The sequence below is a fragment of the Cupressus sempervirens genome, chromosome 2 (assembly GCF_028749045.1).
Source record: "Cupressus sempervirens isolate cs-2001-9-10 chromosome 2, ASM2874904v1, whole genome shotgun sequence".
In the NCBI taxonomy this organism is placed as follows: domain Eukaryota; kingdom Viridiplantae; phylum Streptophyta; class Pinopsida; order Cupressales; family Cupressaceae; genus Cupressus; species Cupressus sempervirens.
In genome coordinates this window covers 97,242,085-97,265,867 of record NC_143119.1, presented here as the reverse complement: position 1 = coordinate 97,265,867, position 23,783 = coordinate 97,242,085, and the positions used below count along the sequence as shown (strand labels likewise).

The 23,783-nt window shown below is 35.8% G+C and overlaps 1 protein-coding gene across 1 annotated transcript; it reads left to right on the top strand.

The window, feature by feature from the left end:
- Positions 1-17,990: 17,990 nt before the first annotated feature.
- LOC149571208 (uncharacterized) lies at positions 17,991-22,630 on the top strand. The gene is made up of 4 exons (XM_089815680.1): positions 17,991-20,017; positions 20,609-20,795; positions 20,984-21,829; positions 21,875-22,630. Exons 1-4 carry the CDS (start codon positions 17,991-17,993, stop codon positions 22,628-22,630), a joined length of 3,816 nt encoding a protein of 1,271 aa, XP_089671806.1.
- The last annotated feature ends 1,153 nt before the right edge of the window (positions 22,631-23,783 follow it).

Here is a 23,783-nt window from a genome sequence, read left to right as displayed (position 1 = left end):
TAATGAAATTTTGTTGAGGTATGCATATATCTTTTACTAGAAGATGAATGTTGTGATATCTCTTCCTCAAATAACTCTCCCTTTCTCCTTTTTCATTCTCTCCTTCTTCCCCACCTTTTTCCCTTGTTCCACTCTTGTCTTCTATATATCCATATCAACTTCTCCTTTATTCTTTTACTCATCTACATCACCTTCTTTCTCATTATCTACCTATCCTATAGATCTATCCCATTATAGGCTTCTTATCTCTCTATGAACCCCTCATCTAGTTATATCCCTTCATCTAAAATTACAGCTCTGTTAACCTACCCCTCTCCTCCTCTACTCTCTCATCACCTATATTGAAGGGGGTGGGTCTACTTGTATATGAGCAATGTTAGTATGCTAATAGAAACCAAATTTAAATAAAGCTTCTACAAACTAAACAAAATTCATAAACTTCAAGATAGACTAAGATGAACTCTCAATTGAGAATATGAGCCATTAATGGACTCTCTCAATAAGAAGCTCTCTTGTTGAGTAGCTTTATCTAAATGGATAGGATGTATGCTCAATATGCTTCCAAAGGCTTCAATGGATGATTGTGGATTTTTAGTGTGGATAGATGGCTTTAGTATGGATTTGGCTCTCAAAATAGAATTATAACTTTACTTCATGGATTGTGTTATTTTGCAAAGGGGAAGGATCCAATTTATAGGCAAGAGGCTTGAGGGATTGAGGGCTAAGATGCAAGGATGGGAAAAAGCTCATGGAGGGCTTAGATTGCATGAGAAGAGAGCACATGGATTGTGCTTCCTTATAGCCAATCAAGGAGTGACACATGTCACATGGTGAGAGGATGGAGGAAAGGGGAAGGATGAGTCAACAAAGGAGGCTCAAGGGATAAAATCTTCATAAAGACCCTCATAATGACTTGTAAGAGCAATAAAAGGGCTTGTAAGAGTCATTTATGACCTAGTGGACTTCATAAAGTTTTATGGTTGAGATATTTTGAGGGTGATGAGAGCAATTTCGAGTTGGACTTGATTAGGAGGGTTTTAAGCTTGCTTAGGCTTGTACAAATGATTAGAGGATGGATTAGGATGGTTTAGGATTAGCTTAGGGATAGGCAAGTGGATGACATTTAATGAGGGTGGGTGAAGGAGGAGATATTTGTTAACTTTGGCTTGGGTTAGTAATTCTTAACCCATGTTTAAGGAATGTGACAAGGTTAGGAGGGGATTAGGATTAGGTTTAAAGACATCTTCTAGAAGAGTCTAGACTTTGGATGAGGATAAAGACTTTCTAGAATAGTCTAGAATTTCCTAGGATGAGGATGAAGACTTTCTAGAAGAGTCTAGAACTTCTTAGGATGAGGATAAATTAGATTTTTAAGAAATAAATAAAGTTTCATTTATTTCAAGGGTTTGGGTTGAGGAGATATTTATTAAAACTTTTTTAATAAACATGAAGATTAATATTTAATATTAATTAAATATTTTGAGTTGGGATTAGGGGTAGGAAATGATGGGATTAGCCTTTAATCAAAATTAAAGAAGGATTAGAAGATTTTGGAAGAGGTTATTGGTCTTAAGGAAATTGGCCAACTTTTGGGAAAAAAATAAATAAATTATTTATTTTGGGATTTTTGGTCAATTTATTAATTAAATAATTAATAAATAAGGAAATAATGTTTAAATAAGATTTAAACATTTTTGGGAGGGATTCCTTAATTAAATATTTTTAATTAAGATAAAGGGATTTAATGGCATAAAAATTAATTAATTAATTAATTAATTAAATAATTAATAAATGATGATGTCATCAGGACTTTTTCAGAAAATAAAAATGCTTTATTTTCTAAAGGTTTTTAGGTGTCTACACTACTCACATATTTAAATCACAACTTCCTTCAAGTTGACAATCTCCAATCCATGACCAAATGTATCCCATGGAGGTGGCTCATGAGAAACATGAGGAAAGATGGGTATATCATTCCCTTCATACTACTTTCCACCCTATTTATATTGATAATTGACATTGCTGAAATGTACATAATAAGCCCACTCATATAGGAGGGGGGGGGGGGGGGGGGGGGGGGGGGTTAGAGAGGGAGAGAATGTGAGAGAGTGTAGGAGAGGATAGTCGAGGGAACCAATTCCATACTCAACTAGAGTCATATCTTGGCACCATTAAAAAAAAACTTCTTATTGAGTGGGCCTTTCTTGGAGGTGGTTACAAGACCATCAAACCATTTCTCTAATGCCCATATCTCTCTCTCTCTCTCTCTCCCCCCCCCCCCCACATGAGGAGGGACATTTTGACGCGCATGAGGTTTCCCTCAACCTATTTATGTTATTGCAGCTATGATGGAGGAGATCAATGATAAGGATGATCTTTTAGATGAGTTTGATGCTATCTACTCTTCCATAGATGTTGAGTCATCACTTCCTTTATATGAAGAGCATGTTCTTTAGAAGCAACAAGATAAAAGCACACTACCTTCCACACTATTAGAGCCCACCCATGCTAGCCATAAGGATTTGGTAGTTGCATAGAACAACACAGTCAAGGCTGATTGCCTAGACCCAACACCATCAAGAGGATGCCCCATAAGGAATCTAGCTCTGCAACAATGCATGTTGCCCCTAGTCATGCTCATTCTAGAGCATGAGGGTGAAGACCAAAAGTAGGAGAAAATCTATCTTTCTCAACATCAAGGTGCCCTAATGCTGGAAAGATTCTTTGTTTTCAACATTGGGAAGGAACTCCATGCAGCAGCATGTTTGTTATGCTTGCTAATGTTTTTAGCTTCCTACATTCATGGAAGGGGAAATCAACTTGCAAGGAGGTGCAACTACTTCAACAAGCTAGTTAGTGGCTTTGTTTTATTTTTTGCATTGTAAATACTTGTACATATTAGAATAGGTCTTTATAGCTTTCCAAGAAGTATGCGTGCACATTTGCTCCCTTTTCTAGAGTTGTCCTAACCTTTTTAGAGCTCTCCAAAGTTTTTCTTTTTATTGGTTGTAAAATTTTGTGAATTTTTAGGTGAGACAACACGTCATTTCTTCCCAATGACTCCATGCCCAATATTTATTAAGGTCATTGATCTATGCTTAGCAGGAAAGCATCTCTTTGAGTCACCAAGAATGTTCACTATTTTTACCCCCATTTCATCCCATCATTGATAGTCGATTAGAGAGATCTCCAATGGGATGGATTCTTTGTTTTGAGTTAATATGCTAAAATTGGTGGCTAACATTTCATGTTATATAATTCCTTCTTTTACCAAGTTGTCTTGGCTTCTTTATTGATTGAGTTAGCTCAATTTACTCTTCACCTGAATGACTCAATTTTGGCTCAGATTGTTCTTTAACTGAGTGAACTTGGTTTCCACTATTGCCAAGTTAGCTCATTTTCTTCTTTGACTGAGTTATAGGTTAACACACATTTTTTTTCAAGGTTAGCTATTGTGTTAACCATTTTTATTGTTTCAAAGAGGCACTTTCATGCCATTTCTAAAATAGTGAATTTTGCTATTTCAGAAGGCTTATCTTCTTACCTTTCTAAAATAGTAAAATTTTCTATTTTGGAAAGCTTCATTCCTTTCTTTTCCAAAATAGTGAATTTCTTTATTTTAAAGAGCTTCTTTCCTTTTCTCCACAAAATAATGACATTTAGTTATGAAAAATGGGCTTGTGCCATATGGCAATGAGCAAACTTGCATGTTATCCCCTTTTTTTCTATTTTGCAAGGGTCATTTTTGGCAATTTGCAAAATTGTGAAATCAATGTTTTCTCTTCCACCATGCCTTGGGAGATGTTCCAACCAACAAGTTTGTGCCACATGGAATTGGGAAAACATTTTGTGTTATCCCATTTTTGCTCCTGGCGAAATGGTGAAGCTTCCTAGGCTCTTGCATGTGGTAGGGTTGCTCATGATTTCTTTTGTTGATTGTGTAACTACCTCTAAGCAATAGAGTCTTAGTAGATCATCATGTGGTGGTGAACAAGAATATAGAGAGATTAAACATCAACTAGGTGTAGGATTCATAGGTGGGTTAACATTTATTTTGGTAGGGGTTAACATTTCATGTTAACCATTTTCGCTATTTGGAAAAGTGATTGGCATACACTTTCTAAAATAGTGAAATTTGCTATTTCAGAAGGCTTACTTTCTTTCCTTTTTGAAATAGTGAATTTTTCTATTTTGGATAGCTTCTTTTCTTGCCTCTATGAAATAGCAACATTGAGTCATAACAAATGGGCTTGTGCCACATAGGAAAACTTGCGTGTTATCCCCATTTTTTGCCATTTCGCAAGGGTCATTTTTGGTGACCTTCAAAATCATGAAATTGATGCTACACCTTCCATGATGCATTGGGAGATGTCTCAACCAAAAGGTTTGTGCCACATGGCATTGGTAAAACAGTTCATGTTTCCCATTTTTGCTCATAGTGAAATGGTGAAACTAGTTAGGCTCATGCATGTGGTAGGATTAACATTGCATGTTTTCTCATATCATAATTTATTTTGTTGATTGTGTAACTACCTATAAGAAATAGAGTCTTGGTAGATCATCATCTGGTGGTGAACAAGAAGATAAAGATATTAAACATCAACTAGGTATACAAGTAATAGGTGGGTTAACACACGCTTTGGCAGGGGTTAATATTTTATGTTAACCATTTTCACTATTTTGGAATGTGATTGTCATGCCTTTTCCAAAATAGAAAAATTGCTATTTTGGAAGGCTTCCTTTCTTGCCTTTCCAAGATAGTGATTTTTTCTATTTTAGAGAGCTTCTTTCCTTGCCTTTGCAAAATAGAGACATCAATTTATGAAAAATGAGCTTGTGTCATGTGGCGGTGGGAAAACTTGCGTGTTATCCCTGTTTTTTCCATTGCACAAGGGTCATCTTTGGAAACCTACAAAATCACAAAATTGATGATGCCTCTTCCACTATGCATTGGGAATGTTCCAACCAACAAATTTGTGCCATGTGGCATTGGCAAACATTTCGTGTTATCTTATTTTTGCTCCTAACGAAATGACAAAACAAGTTAGGTTCTTGCATGTGGAAGGGTCAACATTGCATGTTATACCTTCTCACAAATTCTTTTTTTTGATTGTGTAACTACCTCTAAGAAATAGAGTCTTAGCAGATCATCATGTGGTGGTGAACAACAAGATAGAGAGATTAAACATCAGCTAGGTGTAGGAGTCATAGGTGGGTTAACATGTGCTTTGGTAGGGGTTAACATTTTTGTTGTTGTAATTAAATATTCACTAATTACACTTACTTAAGCTTACTTAGGATAATGCATTGCATAGTAGTTTTTGATTAAGACACTTCAGAGTTTGCAACTCAATTAAACACATGGTGTAGGACAATTCCACTCTAGGTGGTCATAGTTGTTATCTCATTCCACCTTTAGTGTACATATCACATTATCATCCTCATCATCACACATATTTCATTGCATAATGGCAGATGATCCACCTTTCATGGACATGTGATTCCACCTTGTGTGGGTGATAGCTTATCTTCTCCTTATCATTATCCCTTATCACCTCTACTATATAAGGAGGCCTATTATATACATTTCAAATCAATTCATTGGATGTCAATCAAGTCCATTATCAATAATAGCATTCTTGCATCTTCATGCAATTGTCTTGCCATTCTCTTGTGGAAGTTATCTTGGTCTTTCATTTGATCCTGGGGGTGTTGTAGAGTCATCTAAAACTCTAACAATTTTTTGGTCAGCATGCCTTTTTTGAAATAGAAAAATTCACTAATTTGGAAGGCGATTTTCATGCCCTTTCCAAAATAGAAAAATTCGCTATTTTGGAAGGCTTCATTTCTTGTCTTTCTGAAATAGAGAAATTTACTATTTCAGAAGGCTTCCTTTCTTGCCTTTCTAAAATAGTGAATTTAATTATTTCAGAGAGATTCTTTCCTTGCCTCTATGAAATAGAGACATCAAGTTATAACAAATGGGCCTGTGCCACTTGTCAGTGGGAGAACTTGTGTGTTATCCCCATTTTTTCCATTTTGAAAGGGTCATTTTTGGCAACCTATGAAATCATGAAATTGATGGTGCCTCTTCCACCATGTATTGGGAAATGTGTCAGCAAACCAATTGGTTTGTGCCACATGGCATTGGGAAAAAATTTCATGTTATCTTATTTTTGCTCCTAATGAAATGGTGAAACTAGTTAGGCACTTGCATTTGAAAGGGTCAACATTGCATGTTATCCCATCTCACAATTTCTTTTGTTGGTTGTGTAACTACCTCTAAGAAATAGAATCTTAGTAGATCATGTGGTGATGAACAAGAAGATAGAGAGATTAAACATCAACTAGATGTAAGTCATAGGTGGGTTAATATGCTTTGGTAGGGGTTAAAATTTTGTCTTAACAGTTTTCACTATTTTGGAAAGTGATTGTCATGCCCTTTTCGAAATAGTGAAATTCGCTATTTTGGAAGGCTTCCTTTCTTGTCTTTCTAAAATAGAGAATTTTGCTATTTCGGAGAGCTTCTTTTCGAAAGATATTGATTTTTCTCTAAATCATTTCTATTACAAGTATAAAAAATTATGATTTCCAATTTTATTAAAGCATAAAAATTTGTAAAATGTTGAATATTATATAAGTAACTAAAAAGTAATTAATAGTTATAATATAATGATAATATAATGATAATATTTTGTAAGTATATATTAAAAAATATTATTATTATTCATGCCCAAATGTATTATTATTCATTTATAAATTATTTTTGATAAGCTTATTTAGAGTCATTCAACTTAATCAATTATCCGCATTATTTTCAGCTACCAACAAATTAAATCTATAAATGTTTGACAATATTATGTTTTTAAATTTAGTAGTTTAAATTTATTTTTTGTTAAAACTATTTAACTTTATAAACTTAAATATTTATACCTATCAAAATTTACTATTGTAAATTCTTTTTTTTATAAACATTTCATCTTGGAAATTATTATAAAACACATACATCTTTAAAAAAAAGTATCGATCAAGTCATTTTAAATTTGATTACTTATATACTATAAATTTCTAAAACTAAAATTATTACAAGTGAAAAATGGAAAAAAAATACAGTTTGAGAAACAAAAGAAAAAAATTAATTAAATATAATAATTTACATTGCATATTTTCTCTATTTAAAAACAGTATTCTAATTTTTAAAATACAATTTATAGAAAGAAACTTTCAATAGATTTTTTTATGATTTAAACATGTTAAATAAAAATTAAGTTAAATATTCAAAGGGTATAATACAAGATGAGATGCTTAGAAGAAAAGTGGTACATTCATATTCATTCTTTGTATTCATTATATGAATAAGATATGTAATAGTTAATTTAAGTTGAGTGTCATCAATCTCTTTGTAATATTTTTAATGTATACAATATTTCAATTTCAAAAAATAAAAATCAAACTTTCCTAATGTAGTTTTATAAATCTTAGTACTTTCAATTAAAAAAGAACCTAAAAATAAAAATAAAATTATTTGATTGCTGCTAAATCATTTTCAAACATAATATATTTGAATATTGTTAAGGATAAATTTCTTCAACTCACAAAAGCAAAAAAAAAAAACATAGATTGAATAATGTACATTGGCATCCTCCCAACACAGGATATGTGAAGCTCAACTTTGATGGAGCTTCTAGAGAAAACCTAGGTAAATCAAGACTAGGGGCATGTATTAGAGATTGTAATGGGAAAGTGTTAGCATTTACAACTACCCCCCTACTATATGGTACTAATGATTTAGCAGAAGCTCAAGCTTTGTTCATAGGATTAGTCCTTTCCAAGAAAGGAAATTTTCACCAAGTGTACATTGAAGGTGACTCTCAAGTAATCATTAATTCCTATATTAGAAGATAGACATATACCTTGTAGCTTAATTATATCCTCCATCAGATTTGGAACCTATTAGACCAATGTCATGATATATGTATTTCTCATACTCTATGGGAGGGGGAAAAATTGTTGATTACCTTTCAAATATAGGGTGTGAAAGCATCATGACTTCAACCTTTCAGCCGAGTTCACTCATTGATCAGTGCAAGGAGCTACAAATATTGATCAAGTTAGATATAGACAATTGTCAGTGCTAAGTATCCTCCATTCAGGCTTATATGCCATGATTACATTGGTAATGTATGCAATAAACATTGTTTATTTTCATTTAGTTAAATCCACCAAGCTTTCTATCAAATGGGTGTCATATTTGTAATTCATGTGCTCTTAAAGGACGCGTGGTATAGGTCACATGCTGTGAGTTTACTTCGGCATTAGTTCAAGCACTATATTCACATGGTCATTTGTCCTTCAAATCCTCTGCACATGTTGTCAACTGATGGAAATTTATTCTCATAGGATTTTACATTTAACTACCATTGTCTAATTTATTTATATCTTTCAAGTTTCTGCATACAATGCATTAAAAAGTTTCTTGCTTGAGGATGTTGACCTCTGTGGAGGTCTATGTTAAATGTGACTCATGTTCTTAGTTCTATAGGATAATTTTGTCCAAATATTATAGGATTTGTCTCCAATTGAGGGTGGATGATAATGTTCTTCCACTACACATTGATGACTCTATCATGGATGTAATGTTTTGTGTATGTTCTCCTTCTATTTGGTGAGCTATCAGGCATGTAATTAGGGATGACATTCTCTCCCCTTCCTCCAGGCATTTTCTTTTCCCACCCAATCTAATGTCAATTTTCTTTTCCAACGCAATGGATTTATTACAATTAGTTACACTTTTGGAGATTCTCGCAACTAAAGTTGTTCACCAAAAATTTTGGAGTGAAAACAAGCTAAAAATTGCAATGTAGCATTACAAATTTTGGTCAGATCATGCTTTGGTGGGAGGTTTATTCCTGCAGTCTCAACTTCTACAAAAATATGTATTCATGGAAAGTTAAGATGCACTCCAAAAATCTTTCAAAAAATAGAGCCCTTGATTCATGAAATCCATCCTGCAAGTCTCTGCAAGAGCTTTGGGTTTTCAACTTTAAGAGTGCATAAAGCATACAAGGTTTGCATTGTTGGATCTTTTGGGGCTTCCAAATAAACTAATTTTGGAGCATCTTGAGTGTAAAAGAAATCTTGATTCACCCAAAAATATTTCATTTTTCAATCTTTTCTATTTTAATAAGGACTAGTAGATAGGGTAGTTACTGTTAATAGAAACTTGTTATTTTCAGTAAGTTTATCATATGAGCTCAAAATGTTCTCATTTTCTATAGGAAGGTTCATTTTAGAGTTGTAAGGCTACCACAAAAATCTCATTGCTCATGCTTAAGTATCAAAGAAGTTATTACAAATTTTTGGTGGAAAATTTTGTAGAAAAATCTTTAGGCTCACTGTTGGAGGCCTTAGAGTGCTCAGATGAGGTCTAAAAACTCGACAGAAGGGCACTTGCAGGAATGTAAGCCTATAGATTAGAAGTTGATATTTTCAAAAAATGTTTATAATAGCCAATCAGAGCAACGGTTCGTGAGTTATGGCCTTTCGAAGTTGGGCTACCTGAAATATCTAAAATAATTATCAAACATGTATTTGGCCAACTCTATATGTATTGTTAGGGTCTGTCAACCCTAGGTATTAAGTTTCAATGTCTAGAACCTTTCTAGATGGCATAAAAAAAAAAATTTAAAGAAAGACCTAAACATTGTCTAGAACTACTCTAAGTGATAGTTTACAACTTGTCTTGCAGATGATTGTAATGAAGGCATCCATGTGGGTTAGCATATTATACTTGTGAATTCTATAATATTGCATTTGTGGGAAAAATAAGAAGTCCATATTTTGTTCTCGCATTTGTTGTTGTTTGTTTGTTTATCTTGTGAGCTTATGGTATTAAGGTGAGCACCCTTCATCAAGTGGCATTAGAGATAGATTTCTTGAGTGTGTGGACAGATTGCCGACTGTGAGGCAATTTGCACCAAGATAGTGGTTTGGGTTGAGCATGTAAATAGATTTCCAATTGTGAGGTAGTTTGCACTAGGGTTTCAATGGAAGCACAAAAATGCCTCCATGAAGACAGTGTGGTGGAAGAGCTGTAGGTGTTACACCTGAGGGTTTTAGACCCTCCAAATACAAATGCAAGCATTGGAAGAAAAAATGCATAGATGAATAAATCTTCCTGTAAGAGATGAAAGTGAGGATGAGGATGAAGTAGAAGAAAATGTCGAAGTGGAGATAGTTCTTAACCCAGAGAAGGATAGACTTTTTAGGGCCATCTCCAAGATTGGAAAAAGACCTAAGTCTGAAGCTCCCACATTTTTGTAAAATCTTAACCTAGAGGAGTTGATCGATTGGATCAATGAACTAGAGGAGTACTTTGAGTATAAAGATATTGAAGACCCTAATAGGGTCAAGTTTACGAAGGTGAAACTAAAGAGACATGCAAATATCTAGTGCCAAGAGGTTCAATTGGAGCAAAATAGAAAGGGAAAAGACAAAATCACTAGATGGGAATGGATGATAGATAAACTGAAGCAAAAATTCATTCCCATGCAATATGAGCTTGATCTATTAAAGAAAATGCAAGGGTTGAAGCAAGCAAAAAAAATTATTCAAGAGTATACCGAAGAGTTATACTAGGTTCTCATTAGAAAAAGCCATGAAAAAGTCGATAAGGAGAAAGTCACCCATTATCTTAATGGGTTACGGCCAAGCATTTAGGACATGTTGAATCTAGTTTGAATGAACAATATTGAGGAGGCATACCAATTTTCCCTAAGATTTGAGGAGAAACTAAGCAAGAAGTTTGACAACAAGAATAGTGGAAGAGGTCGCAGTGGAGGATCTAGTAGAAAATCTTATGGTGGCCATAATGATGATCAAAAGAACAAGGATGAGGCTAGAAGTAGCATTCAAAACTAGAGGGGAAAAAAATTCAATCATTTCCATTATTAGAACAATAGAGATCAGAGAGGAAGAGGTAGAGGACATGGATCTGGAAGAGGAGGCTTCTATGGGAAATGTTTTCACTGTAGAGAAGAAGGGCACAGAGAATTTGAATGTACCCAATACCAAAGAAGGAGAAATCAAAGAATAGAAGGCTAGGGCATAGTTACACATGTTGATGAAGTTGCTAGATCATAACATTTTGAAGATGCTAAAAGAGGAGAAGTCCTCGTTAATATAAGAGTCCTATTAAGTGGTGTGAATGAACCCGATCAAAGAAGGAGCTTATTTTGCACAAGGTGTAGATGTGAAGATAAGTGTTGTGATGTGATCATTGGTGGTGGAAGCACTGGCAATATAGTGTCTGAAATGATGGTCAGCAAGTTGAAACTAAAGAGGCAAAAACACCCACATCCATACTGTATTGCTTAGGTGCAAGATGACCACAAGGTCATGGTCAATAAGCAGTGCTCAGTGAAGTTTAAGATTGGGAGCTACCAGGATGGAGTACTTTTTGATATCGTACCTATGGAGATATGTCATATGTTGTTGGGTAGGCCATGGCAATTTGATAGACATGTTGTACATGATGGGCGAGCAAATACCTACACTCTAACCAAGGATGGAGTGAAATATAAGTTGAAGCCATTGAAGGAGAAAGAAAAAAAGGTATGTAGTGTTGTCAAAATATGTTTTTCTGAAGGAAAAGAGTTTCTCAAAGGTATGAAGCATGAGCATATGTGTTTTTCTATAATTCCAAAAGATAGTAAAGAAGAAGTAGAGGAGGTACCTGCAAAAGTTGCAGATATGTTGGGAGAGTTTTTTGATATTGTATCGAATAATGTACCTAGTGGATTACGCCTAGTGAGGAAGATCAGTCACCAAATGGATTTGGTTCCAAGAACCAACTTGCCAAACAAGGAAGTGCATAGAATAACCCTAGTAGAAAGTGGAGAGTTGAATAGACAAGTTCATGAGTTATTGTAGAAGGGGTTGATTTGAGAGAGTCTGAGTCCATGTGTTGTACCAATAGTATTAGCACCAAGAAGAATGAAGAATGGGGGATGTGCATAGATTCTCATGCTATCAATAAGATCATAATTAAGTATAGATTTCCATTGCCAAGGATGCATGATATTATGGACTATTTGAGTGCAGCTAAGTATTTCAAAAAGATAGATTTGAAAAGTGGGTACCATAAAATTTGTATTAGAAAAGGTGATGAGTAGAAGACTACTTTCAAGACCAAAGAAGGACTGTACGAGTGGTTAGTCATTCTTTTTGGGCTAACCAATGCACTAAACACTTTCATGAGGCTCAGGAATGAGGTGCTAAAGGAATTTCAGGGTAAGTTTTTTATTATCTATCTAGATGATATATTGATCTTTAATAAGACATTAGAGGAGCATTTGATTCATAATTGAAAGGTGTTTAATAAGTTGAGGGAAGAAAAGTTGTTGATAAACCTAAAGAAGTGTAGTTTTGTAAAGGAGTTGGTGTACCTAGGATTTGTAGCCTCTGCAGAAGGTCTAAAAATGGACCTAGAGAAATTGAAGACTATCCTTGAATGGCCTACTCCAAGGAGTGTGACAGAGGTAAGATCTTTTCATGGACTGGCTAGTTTTTATAGAAAGTTCATAAGAGGTTTTAGCAATATTTTTGGAACCTTTACAAAAATAATGAGAGGGGATATGAAAGAATTTAAGTGGACTGTAGGAGCAAATAAGAGTTTTAATCTGGTGAAACAAAAAGTTACTGAGCAGCCTATTTTAGCACTTCCTAATTTTAACAAGGTGTTTCAAGTAGATTGTGATGCTAGTGGTACTACAATAGGAGCTGTTATGAGCCAAGAAGGTAGACCTATTGCTTATTTTTGTGAGAAGTTGAATGATGCAAAAAGAATTTTTTTGTTTATGATCAGGAATTTTATACTATAGTTCAAGCATTGAAGAAGTGGAGACACTATCTTCTTCCTAAGGAGTTTGTTTTGTATACTGATCTTCAAGCTTTGTAATAGTTAAATAGTCAAGGAAAATTGAACCAAAGACATTTGAATTGGGTTAAGTTTTTGCAGATCTATATATTTGTTCTGAAACACATGAGTGGGAAGTCTAGCATAGTTGTGGATTCTCTTAGTAGAAAACAACTTTTACTAATAGAAATGCAGATAGAGGTGGTTGGGTTCAAGGAACACAGTACTTTGTATCTTGATGATCCTAATTTTGGTGTAGCATGGAAGGTTTGTACAGAACTTGTTACACTTGACAGAACAAAGTGGTTGGATTTCATGATCCAAGATAATATGTTGTTCAAAGGAAGCTAGTTGTGTATTTTCAAAAGTTCAATGAGAGAGAATCTCATCAAAGAGAAGCATACTGGAGGATTGGTTGGACATTTTGGCAAAGATAAAACCATGGCTTTGGTTGCTGAGAACTATTACTAGCCACTATTATAGCAAGATGTGAAGAATTTTTTATAGAGTTGTAGAGTATGTCAGATGGTGAAAGGAGTAAAGTAGAATACAAGGTTATATTAGCCATTACATGTACCAAAGAAGCCATAGGAGGATGACAGCATGGATTTTGTTCTTGGATTACTGAGGACACAATGTGGGCATGATTCTATTTTCTAGTGGTTGACAAGTTCTCAAAGATGACACATTTTATTCCTTTCAAGAGGACTACTGATGTTGTTCATGTGGTAGAGTTGTTTTTTAGAGAAGTGGTGAGACTACATGGCCTACTAAAGAGTATAGTTTTAGATCGAGATACCAAATTTGTTGGTTATTTCTAGTGTACATTGTGGAAGAAGTTGAAGAAAAATTTGAAGTTCAGTTCATCACATCATCCATAGACTAGTGGACAGATAGAAACTATGAATTGTAGTATGGGAAACTTGTTGAGATGCTTGGTTGGAGATAAACCAAAAGGATGGGATATGATTTTACCATAGGTGGAATTTTCATATAATAATTCTATCAATAGGAGTACTAGTAAATCACCATTCCAGATTGCATATGGGAGTAGTCCCAGAAATGCTTCTGAATTAAGGCAATTGGATAAAGGAGAGAAAAGTAGTGCTGAAGCTGAAGAATTTGTTAAACATTTGAAGAACACCCATGAGGAGGTGAGGAAACACATCATAAAGATGAATACATAGTATAAAGATAAGGAAAGTGTGAAAAGGAGGTATAAGAAATTTTATATTGGAGATGAAATCATGGTTCATTTGATAAAAGAGCATTATTTTCTAGTGGATACATATAATAAGATGAAGATAAAGAAGTTTGGACCATGTAAGCTAGTGAAAAGGCATGATTCTGGAAATGCATATGAAGTGGAATTACCTATTGAATTGAATATTTCACCAATATTTAACATTTCAAAATTGATAGAGTATTATGAAGGACGTGATGAAGATAAATTTGCAAAAGCACAGTGGAGTATTTCAGCAGCTAGTTTGGCTACAAATAAGATTCAGGATATACTAGACAGTCCTATTGGAAAAAGTACCAAGAAAAAACTTATGAGGAATATCTGGTCAAATAGAAAGGGAGGCCAGTTGAGGATTCATCATGGCTAGCAAAGGAGGAGGTTAACTGTCTTGGTTTTCCTCTGAACACTTGAGACGTGACAGAGTCACTTCTCAAATTACGCTAGGTGTCTGATGCAGGAGCATCCTAGGTGTAAGAGCAATCTTGCATCACCCAAAATATTCCATTTTTAGTCTTTTCTATTTTAATAAGGACTAGTAGACAGGGTGGTTACTATTTATGAGAACTTGCTATTTTTAGTACGTTTGACATACGAGCTCAGAATGTTCTCATTTTCGATAGGAAGGTTCATTTTAGAGTTGTAAGCCTACCATAAAAATATCATTTCTCAAACTTAAGTATTGGAGAAGTTATTGTCACCCAAAAATATTTCATTTTCAATCTTTTCTATTTTAATAAGGACTAGTGGATAGGGTCGTCACTATTTATGAGAACTTGTTATTTCTAGTAAGTTTTCCATATGAGCTTGGAATGTTCTCATGTTCTATAGGAAGGTTCATTTTAAATTTGTAAGACTACCATAATTATCGCATTGCTCAAGTATCAGAGAAGTTATTATGAATTTTTGGTGGAAAAATTTGCAGAAAAATCTTCAGGCTCATCGTTGGAGGCCTTGGAGTGCCTGGATGAGGTTTGAAAATTCGACAAAAGGGTGCTTGCACTATTTTGAGCATGTAGATTAGGAGCTAACATTTTGAAAAGTGGCTATAATAGCCAACTGGAACAAAAATTCATGAATTATGGCTTTTCAAAGCTGGGCTACCTGAAATATCTAAAATAATTGTCAAAGATGTATTTGGCTAACTCTATATGTATTGTTAGGGTCTGTCAACCCTAGCTATTAAGTTTCAATGTCTAGAACCTTCTTGGGTAGCATAAAATTGCCTATTTAAGAAAGACTTGAACATTATCTAAAAATGCTCTGGGTTCACAGCTTGTCTTGTAGATGATTGTAATGAAGGCACCCATGTGGGTTAGCGTATTGTACTTGTGAATTCTATAATACCACATTTGCGGCACAAATAAGAAGTCCATATTTTGTTCTCACATTTGCTATTATTTTTTTGTTTTTATTATGAGTTTATGGTATTAAAGGGAGCACCCTATTAGAACAATTAATTAATTGTGTATTGTCTTTGATGTTATAAAAAATGTCATATCATTACCAGTCAGTGTATGTCAAGCTCACTCGAACATTGAAGATAGTTTTTTATATCTACCTAGCGATCCAAAGTTTGCCTAGTTCAGAAAATACTGTCTAACAAGTTCAGTTGGATGCCAAAGGAAAGTCTATGGAAGACGAGTGTTCACTGAGCTCACTTGGTTAATGAAGGAAATCTTGGATGGAACTAGTGCTAACCAAGCTCACTTGGTTACTAAAAGAACTTAGCAAGTATGCAATGTTAACTAAGTTAATTTGGTTAACACAAGAAAATCATGTAGATGCTTAAAATTGCCCCTAAAGACTATATTAATTAATTATATTGCTCACATTCTTCTACTTATTTAATTAAATTATTTTAATTAAATGAGTTCATTCTCCTAAGTATTTAAATTTAATTTAAATACTCCTAGCCTTAATGTGTTAAATTAATTTAACACATGATCCTCCATCATCCCCCCTTTTAAATAAATTTTATTTATTTAATCCTCACATCCTATTAATTCATCTAAACCCATAATTAAATTAAATTTCATTTAATTTAATCTTAAACTGGTGCAGAGCACAACCTTGAAGTTCTCCATCTTGTCTTCATTCCTCACATTCTTCACAGATGGCAAGTATCTGGAAGTGATCACACTGGTTTCATTTGGCTTTATTCCAAATTATATAACTTGATCTCATTTGGTCTTATTCCTTATTGTTCACTTTGGCATGGAATGTTGGTCACATTGGTTATGTAAGAGAGATGGACTCTTCAGGGAGAATTTGATGTGTTTTGATGATTAGGTGTGTTTAGAGTAGGAATTGAATAAGTATTTGCCCATTTGTAAAGGCATATTACCCCATTTGGTGTCCTATAAACCAGGGGTATATGTGACCTATAGGGCTTGTAGAGTTAGGTTAGGTGGTTGTAGCCTCAAAAGGCTCAATGAATAATCAAAATAGGTTTAGGAGATGTTTTCGAGTGGTTTTAAAACAAAATTGCCTTCCCGGCAAGAAAGCAACAAAAGTTGCTCAACAACTTTTAAAAGTTGCTTGACAACTTTTTGTCAAAATTGACAACTTTTTGAAAAGTTGTTATTTCGGTTCATAACCGATCTCCATGGTGGTTGATCGGTCCAGAGGGCATATTTAAGCTTATATCACCTTCCCCAAAGAACAGGTGATGTCAGATTGTACGGATTTTGCATTGAATCAATAAAAACTCCCAGTTTTCATGCCATTTCACTGTTGTTTGAATTCTCACGTGCAGTACGGAGGGTTGATTGATCATCCAATGCTTGGATTGGATTCTTGGTTGTTTTAACATCAGTTTGCAATTGGTTTGATAGAATTTGGTGCAAGCAATCAAAAGTTATTTACATTTGAAGTCAAACAGCACCAAAACCCTCCCTAAACAAGGGTTTTGTGCAAATGGGTCAATAATGTGCACCTATTCGACCACCCTGGCACAAAACCCAATGAAATTGCAAGTAGACATGTTGTTCTTCCTTTCTTCACAATTTAGGCAAATTTCCATGGTGAGAACATATTTTCTTTGCAGGCCCTAGTTCAAGTCATGTTGAGGGTTTGAACTAGGAAAGTTGAACTGTTTGAAGATTTGCAAGAAATTGGTTGTAGGGATTGCAACCAAAGGGTGGAATAGTGTTTTTTGGACAACCCTAACATCTTCCAAGCCTTGTTTCCATTTCATGACCCATATCCGTACAAATCCTATTCAAACCAAGCCTAATTAGGCCTATTAGGTCTGTGTGTTTAGGATAAGTTAAGGCATGCTGGAGTGGAGTGGGAAAGTGAAACTTGGAGGATTGCAAGAAGGGGATAAAGGGTACTCAAAACCCTAGTTTTTTTTGCAGGTTATTTGGAATAATTTGTTGTTATTGCAGGATAACCAGTTGGAGAGACCTACAAGGATCTACTAGGTCTTTATTGTAAATAAGTGTTGCAGAGGTGTTGAGGCCCAAATTTTGGGTTATTTGAAGTGCATTGAGGTTTTTGAAGGTGATCCAATCAGTGGATTATTCTTGTGAGAGCCAAAGGTTGCTGATGTGCAATTTGGCCTAGTATAGGGAAAGTGTCCCTAAACCAATTTTTGAGACAAACTTTGAATTGCTCTCCCTTGTATTGGAGGATTGTTTTAACCTTGAAAAGGGGTTATTAGGAGTGTGTTAAGGAGTCTTTGAAGGTTCCTAGAGTCTGAAGAAATGTTTTGCTGATTTGGAAGTCCTAGAGACAATCTAGGCAAAGTGGTGGTTTCCGGTGTGCAACTCTGCATCAAGGTGGTATCAGAGCACAGAAAGACCTTGGAGTTGATCAAATTCATCCAATATGTCTGAGGGTGAAGAAGGAGATAGGGAACTTCCCTTGAGAATGACAAATGCTGAATTGGCCAAATTGGTTAAGGAGCAGATGGCCGAAAGTAGAGCATTTAGGGAAGAGAATAGAGATATGAAGAGAGAGCTTGAAAAGATCAAAAGCAAACTGAAAAAGGGTGAAGATTATGAGTCTGAAGGAGAAGAGGTGGAAGGAGACACCTTTGCAAATGAGATACCATTGGAGCAAAGACCTCTTCTACAAGCATTAGAAAGAGTTGGTGCAAAAGGGGGTGATATCCCCATGTTCTATGGCAAACTAAACCCTGATGAGTGCTTGGATTGGATTGAAGCACTTGACAATCACTTTGAGTGTGATTGTATTCCCCCTAGTCAAAGGGTGAAGATAGCAAAGGCCAAGATGAAGGGGCCAGCCCTCACTTGGTGGAATTTTCTGCAAAATGAAAGGGTTGATGATGGGAAGGAGCCTATTACCACATGGAAAAGAATGAAGACCGAGGTGAAGAAGCAGTTTGTTCCCGAGGATTATGAGGTTCTTATCAATCAAAGGCTACAAAATTTGAAACAAAGGGATATGGATGTCAGCAATTATACCCAAGAGTTTCATAATCTAACCTTAAGAGCAAGGGTGAATGAGACTAGCAAACAAAAACTTGCAAGGTATGTAAATGGTCTCAAATTTAGTATTCAAGATGAGTTAACATTGGTAAACTTGGAATCAGTACATCAGTGTTTTAATCTTGCTTTGAAAATTGAAGATAAATTGAAAAGAAGAAGTGACAATAACAATAGGGGAAGAGGCAATAATTCCTTTAGAAGAAGAGGAGGCAGGTTTCAAGGTAGGAACTATGCAAACAGGGATGAAACTAGGACTGTTGAACCTGATTTCAATCCAAGAGGATCATTTAGGGGTAGGAGACCTAATGCCAACCGTGGAGGAGCCAATGGAAGGGGTAGAGGCAATCAGACCTTCACAGGGAAGTGTTTTAATTGCAATCAGCCTGGTCATCAATCATACAAGTGTCCACAAAAGATTGGAGAATCTAGCAGACCTGTAGATAGGAGGGTAAATCTGATCCATGAAGAAGAAGATGGACAAAGTTGTTCATCCTATCATACCACAACCTCCAGACCTACTAATGCAGAGCAGGGTGAACATCTCATGATGCAAAGAACTCTTTTGAAGGTACCACAGCCTGCAGATCCACCACAGAGAAGGTCATTATTCAGGACAAATTGCAAAGTGAAAGGAAAGGTATGTAAGTTAATTGTAGATTCTGGTTCAACAGACAATATAGCCTCTAGAGAAATGGTTAACAAGTTAAAGTTGCAAACAATTCCTCACCCTTATCCATATAGGGCTTCATGGTTAACAAAGGACAAGCATACCTTAGTCAATGAGCAGGTTTGGATTGAATTCACATTGGGTGAATATGCTGATAAGATTTTGTGTGATGTGACTGATATGGATGCATGCCACCTCTTGCTTGGGAGGCCATGGCAATATGATGTGAATGCCAAGCATGATGGCCATACTAATGTTTATTCTATTGTGAAGGATGGAGTAAAGTTCACAATGAATCCCCTACCGGATGATGATAAGATAGACCATATGGTGAGTAATATAACTTTAGTTGGTGAAAAAGAGTTTTTCAAATCATTGAAAGTAAAGGATGTGCCTTGTTTTTCTATTGTTACCAAGCCAAAGAATGATGTGCTAGTTGGTAATGATTTGAATAATGTTGAACCAAAGGAAGTTAAAGACTTGTTGGAAAAATATCATGGCATAGTTGCAGGCAGTTTGCCATCTTCCTTGCCTCCAAAAAGAGAAATCAGTCACTCCATTGACCTTATCCCAGGGGCTACATTGCCTAACAAATCTGCCTACAAGTTGACACCTCAACAAAATGAGGAAATAGCCAAGCAAATAGAAGAACTGCTGTCCAAAGGCCTCATAAGAAAAAGCATAAGTCCTTGTGCAGTACCTGCTATACTTGCACCCAAAAAGGAAGGCACATGGAGGTTATGTGTGGATTCAAGAGCAATAAACAAAATCACAATCAGATATAGGTTTCCAATGCCAAGGATGGAAGACCTATTGGATTGCCTAGGTGGGGCAAACTTCTACTCCAAAATTGACTTGAAAAGTGGGTATCACCAAATCAGGGTCAGAGAAGGAGATGAGTGGAAGACAGCATTCAAAACCAATGAGGGGTTATATGAATGGCTTGTTATGCCATTTGGCTTGTCCAATGCACCAAGTACCTTCATGAGGTTGATGAATGAGGTACTGAAACCATTCCTTAACAAGTTTGTTGTTGTATATTTAGATGACATACTGATTTTTAGCAAGGATAAAGTAGAGCATCTAAAGCATATTGATTTGGTTTTGCAAAGATTACATGAAGAAGAGTTAAGGATTAATCTTGAGAAGTGTGTGTTTGTCAAACAAGAACTAATCTTCCTTGGTTTTGTCATCTCAAGAAATAGTTTGAAAATGGATCCAACCAAAATAGAGGCAATAATGAATTGGCCTACTCCTACCTGTGCTAGTGAGGTAAAAAGTTTTCATGGATTGTGTAACTTTTATAGAAAATTTATCAAAAATTTTAGTGGTATATCTGGTCCAATGATTGAAATAAAAGGAGGTAAGAAATGTCATTTTACATGGACTCAAGAGGCACAAGAGTCATTTGAACTTTTAAAACAGAAGATTGCTAATGGACCTGTTTTATCTTTTCTTGATTTTAATAAGGTGTTTGTGGTTGAGTGTGATGCAAGTACCAAGGCAATTGGTGGGGTACTTAGCCAAGATGGAAGGCCTATTGCTTTCTTTAGTGAAAAATTGAATGAGGCTAAGCAAAAATACTCAGTCTATGACTTGGAACTTTATGCCATGGTTCAGTCCTTAAAGAGATGGAGACACTATTTGCTCGCTAAAGAATTCATTGTTTATACTGATAATCAAGCATTAAGCTTTCTTAATAGACAGGAGAAACTCAATCAGAGGCATATGAAGTGGATGGAATTCATCCAAGCCTATACATTTTCATCAAGCATAAGAAGGGAGTCACAAATAAAGTTGCTGATGCCCTAAGCAGAAGAAACCTTCTGGTTCAATCAATTGAACTTGAGAGTGTTGGCATAGATGCAATGAAGGACCTATACATCCATGATGAAGACTTCAAAGAAATCTATAAGGTTTGTCAAAGCATGGAGGACAGGTATAACTCTGAATTTTTTGATTTTCTGATTCAAGATGGATTGTTATTTAAGGGGGGTCAATTGTGTGTCCCTAGAGGATCTTATAGGGAAAACATAATTAAGGAAAAGCATAGTGGATGCATGTCTGGTCACTTTGGATTGGACAAAACATTAGAGCAAGTTAAGAGGTTTTATTACTGGCCTAGAATGCAAACAGACATAAGGAGATTTGTGGAGAGTTGTATTGTTTGCCAAAAATCCAAAGGACACTCATCTAATGCTGGGTTGTACACTCCTCTACCTATTCCTGAGAAACCTTGGGATTCAATCAGCATGGACTTTGTTTTGGGACTGCCAAAGACAAGAGCAGGGAATGACAGTGTTTTTGTGGTTGTAGACAAATTTTCAAAGATGTCTCATTTTATTCCTTGTAAAAGTACACATGATGCTTCTAACATTGCAGGGTTATTCTTCAAGGAGGTTGTAAGACTCCATGGATTGCCTAGATCCATCATTTCAGACAGAGACTCCAAGTTTTTGGGGCATTTTTGGAGGACTCTTTGGAAGAGACTTGGCACAAACCTTAATTTTTCATCTGCTTATCACCCACAGTCTGATGGACAGACAGAGGTGACTAATAGGTCATTGGGTAACCTACTTAGATGTCTTTCATAGCAATATGGTGGTTCTTGGGATTTAATACTTCCACAAGCAGAATATGCTTACAATGACTCAGTGAATAGGAGCACTGGTCTCACTCCTTTTCAAATAGTGTATGGTGAACATCCCAGGGGTGTGTTGGAACTAAGAGATATCAGTCAAATAGAAAGGAAGAGTGCACAAGCCCAGGACTTTGCACAAGTGATGAAGGAAGTCCAAGAACAGGTCAAGGACAGGTTGAACAAGTCTGCAGACAGGTACAAGGAATTTGCCAATAAAAAGAGAAGAGATTTGCAATTCAAGGTAGGAGACCTTGTCATGGTTCACTTGAAAAAGGAAAGGTTGCCTAAGGGGAAACATACCAAACTCATGATGAAGAAAATAGGACCATTCAAGATCCTACAAAAGTGTGGAAACAATGCCTATAGAGTGGAGCTTCCACCGGATGTTGGATTGTCTCCAATATTCAATGTATCTTATCTATATGCTTTTAAAGAGCCTACTGATGATTGTCTTGCAGGTACAGGTCAAGGAGATAAATTTGATGATGTTCCATTACCTAAGGCACACAAGCCTCAAATAGAATGCATCTTGGATAGAAAAGTCTCCAAACAAACAAGGAGGGCCACATATTACACCTACCTGGTCAAATGGGCCGGGTTACCTGAAGAGGATGCTTCATGGATGACTAAATCTGAGATTGAGAAGGCAGGATACATATTTGATAATATTCCCAACTCAAGGGACTTGAGTTCTTTTGGAGAGGGGTAGTATGGTGCAGAGCACAACCTTGAAGTTCTCCATCTTGTCTTCATTCCTCACATTCTTCACAGATGGCAAGTATCTGGAAGTGATCACACTGGTTTCATTTGGCTTTGTTCCAAATTATATAACTTGATCTCATTTGGTCTTATTCCTTATTGTTCACTTTGGCATGGAATGTTGGTCACATTGGTTATGTAAGAGAGATGGACTCTTCAGGGAGAATTTGATGTGTTTTGATGATTAGGTGTGTTTAGAGTAGGAATTGAATAAGTATTTGCCCATTTGTAAAGGCATATTACCCCATTTGGTGTCCTATAAACCAGGGGTATATGTGACCTATAGGGCTTGTAGAGTTAGGTTAGGTGGTTGTAGCCTCAAAAGGCCTTCCCGGCAAGAAAGCAACAAAAGTTGCTCAGCAACTTTTAAAAGTTGCTTGACAACTTTTTGTCAAAATTGACAACTTTTTGAAAAGTTGTTATTTCGGTTCATAACCGATCTCCATGGTGGTTGATCGGTCCAGAGGGCATATTTAAGCTTATATCACCTTCCCCAAAGAACAGGTGATGTCAGATTGTACGGATTTTGCATTGAATTAATAAAAACTCCCAGTTTTCGTGCCATTTCACTGTTGTTTGAATTCTCACGTGCAGTACGGAGGGTTGATTGATCATCGAATGCTTGGATTGGATTCTTGGTTGTTTTAACATCAGTTTGCAATTGGTTTGATAGAATTTGGTGCAGGCAATCAAAAGTTATTTACATTTGAAGTCAAATAGCACCAAAACCCTCCCTAAACAAGGGTTTTGTGCAAATGGGTCAATAATGTGCACCTATTCGACCACCCTGGCACCAAACCCAATGAAATTGCAAGTAGACATGTTGTTCTTCCTTTCTTCACAATTTAGGCAAATTTCCATGGTGAGAACATATTTTCTTTGCAGGCCCTAGTTCAAGTCATGTTGAGGGTTTGAACTAGGAAAGTTGAACTGTTTGAAGATTTGCAAGAAATTGGTTGTAGGGATTGCAACCAAAGGGTGGAATAGTGTTGTTTGGACAACCCTAACATCTTCCAAGCCTTGTTTCCATTTCATGACCCATATCCGTACAAATCCTATTCAAACCAAGCCTAATTAGGCCTATTAGGTCTGTGTGTTTAGGA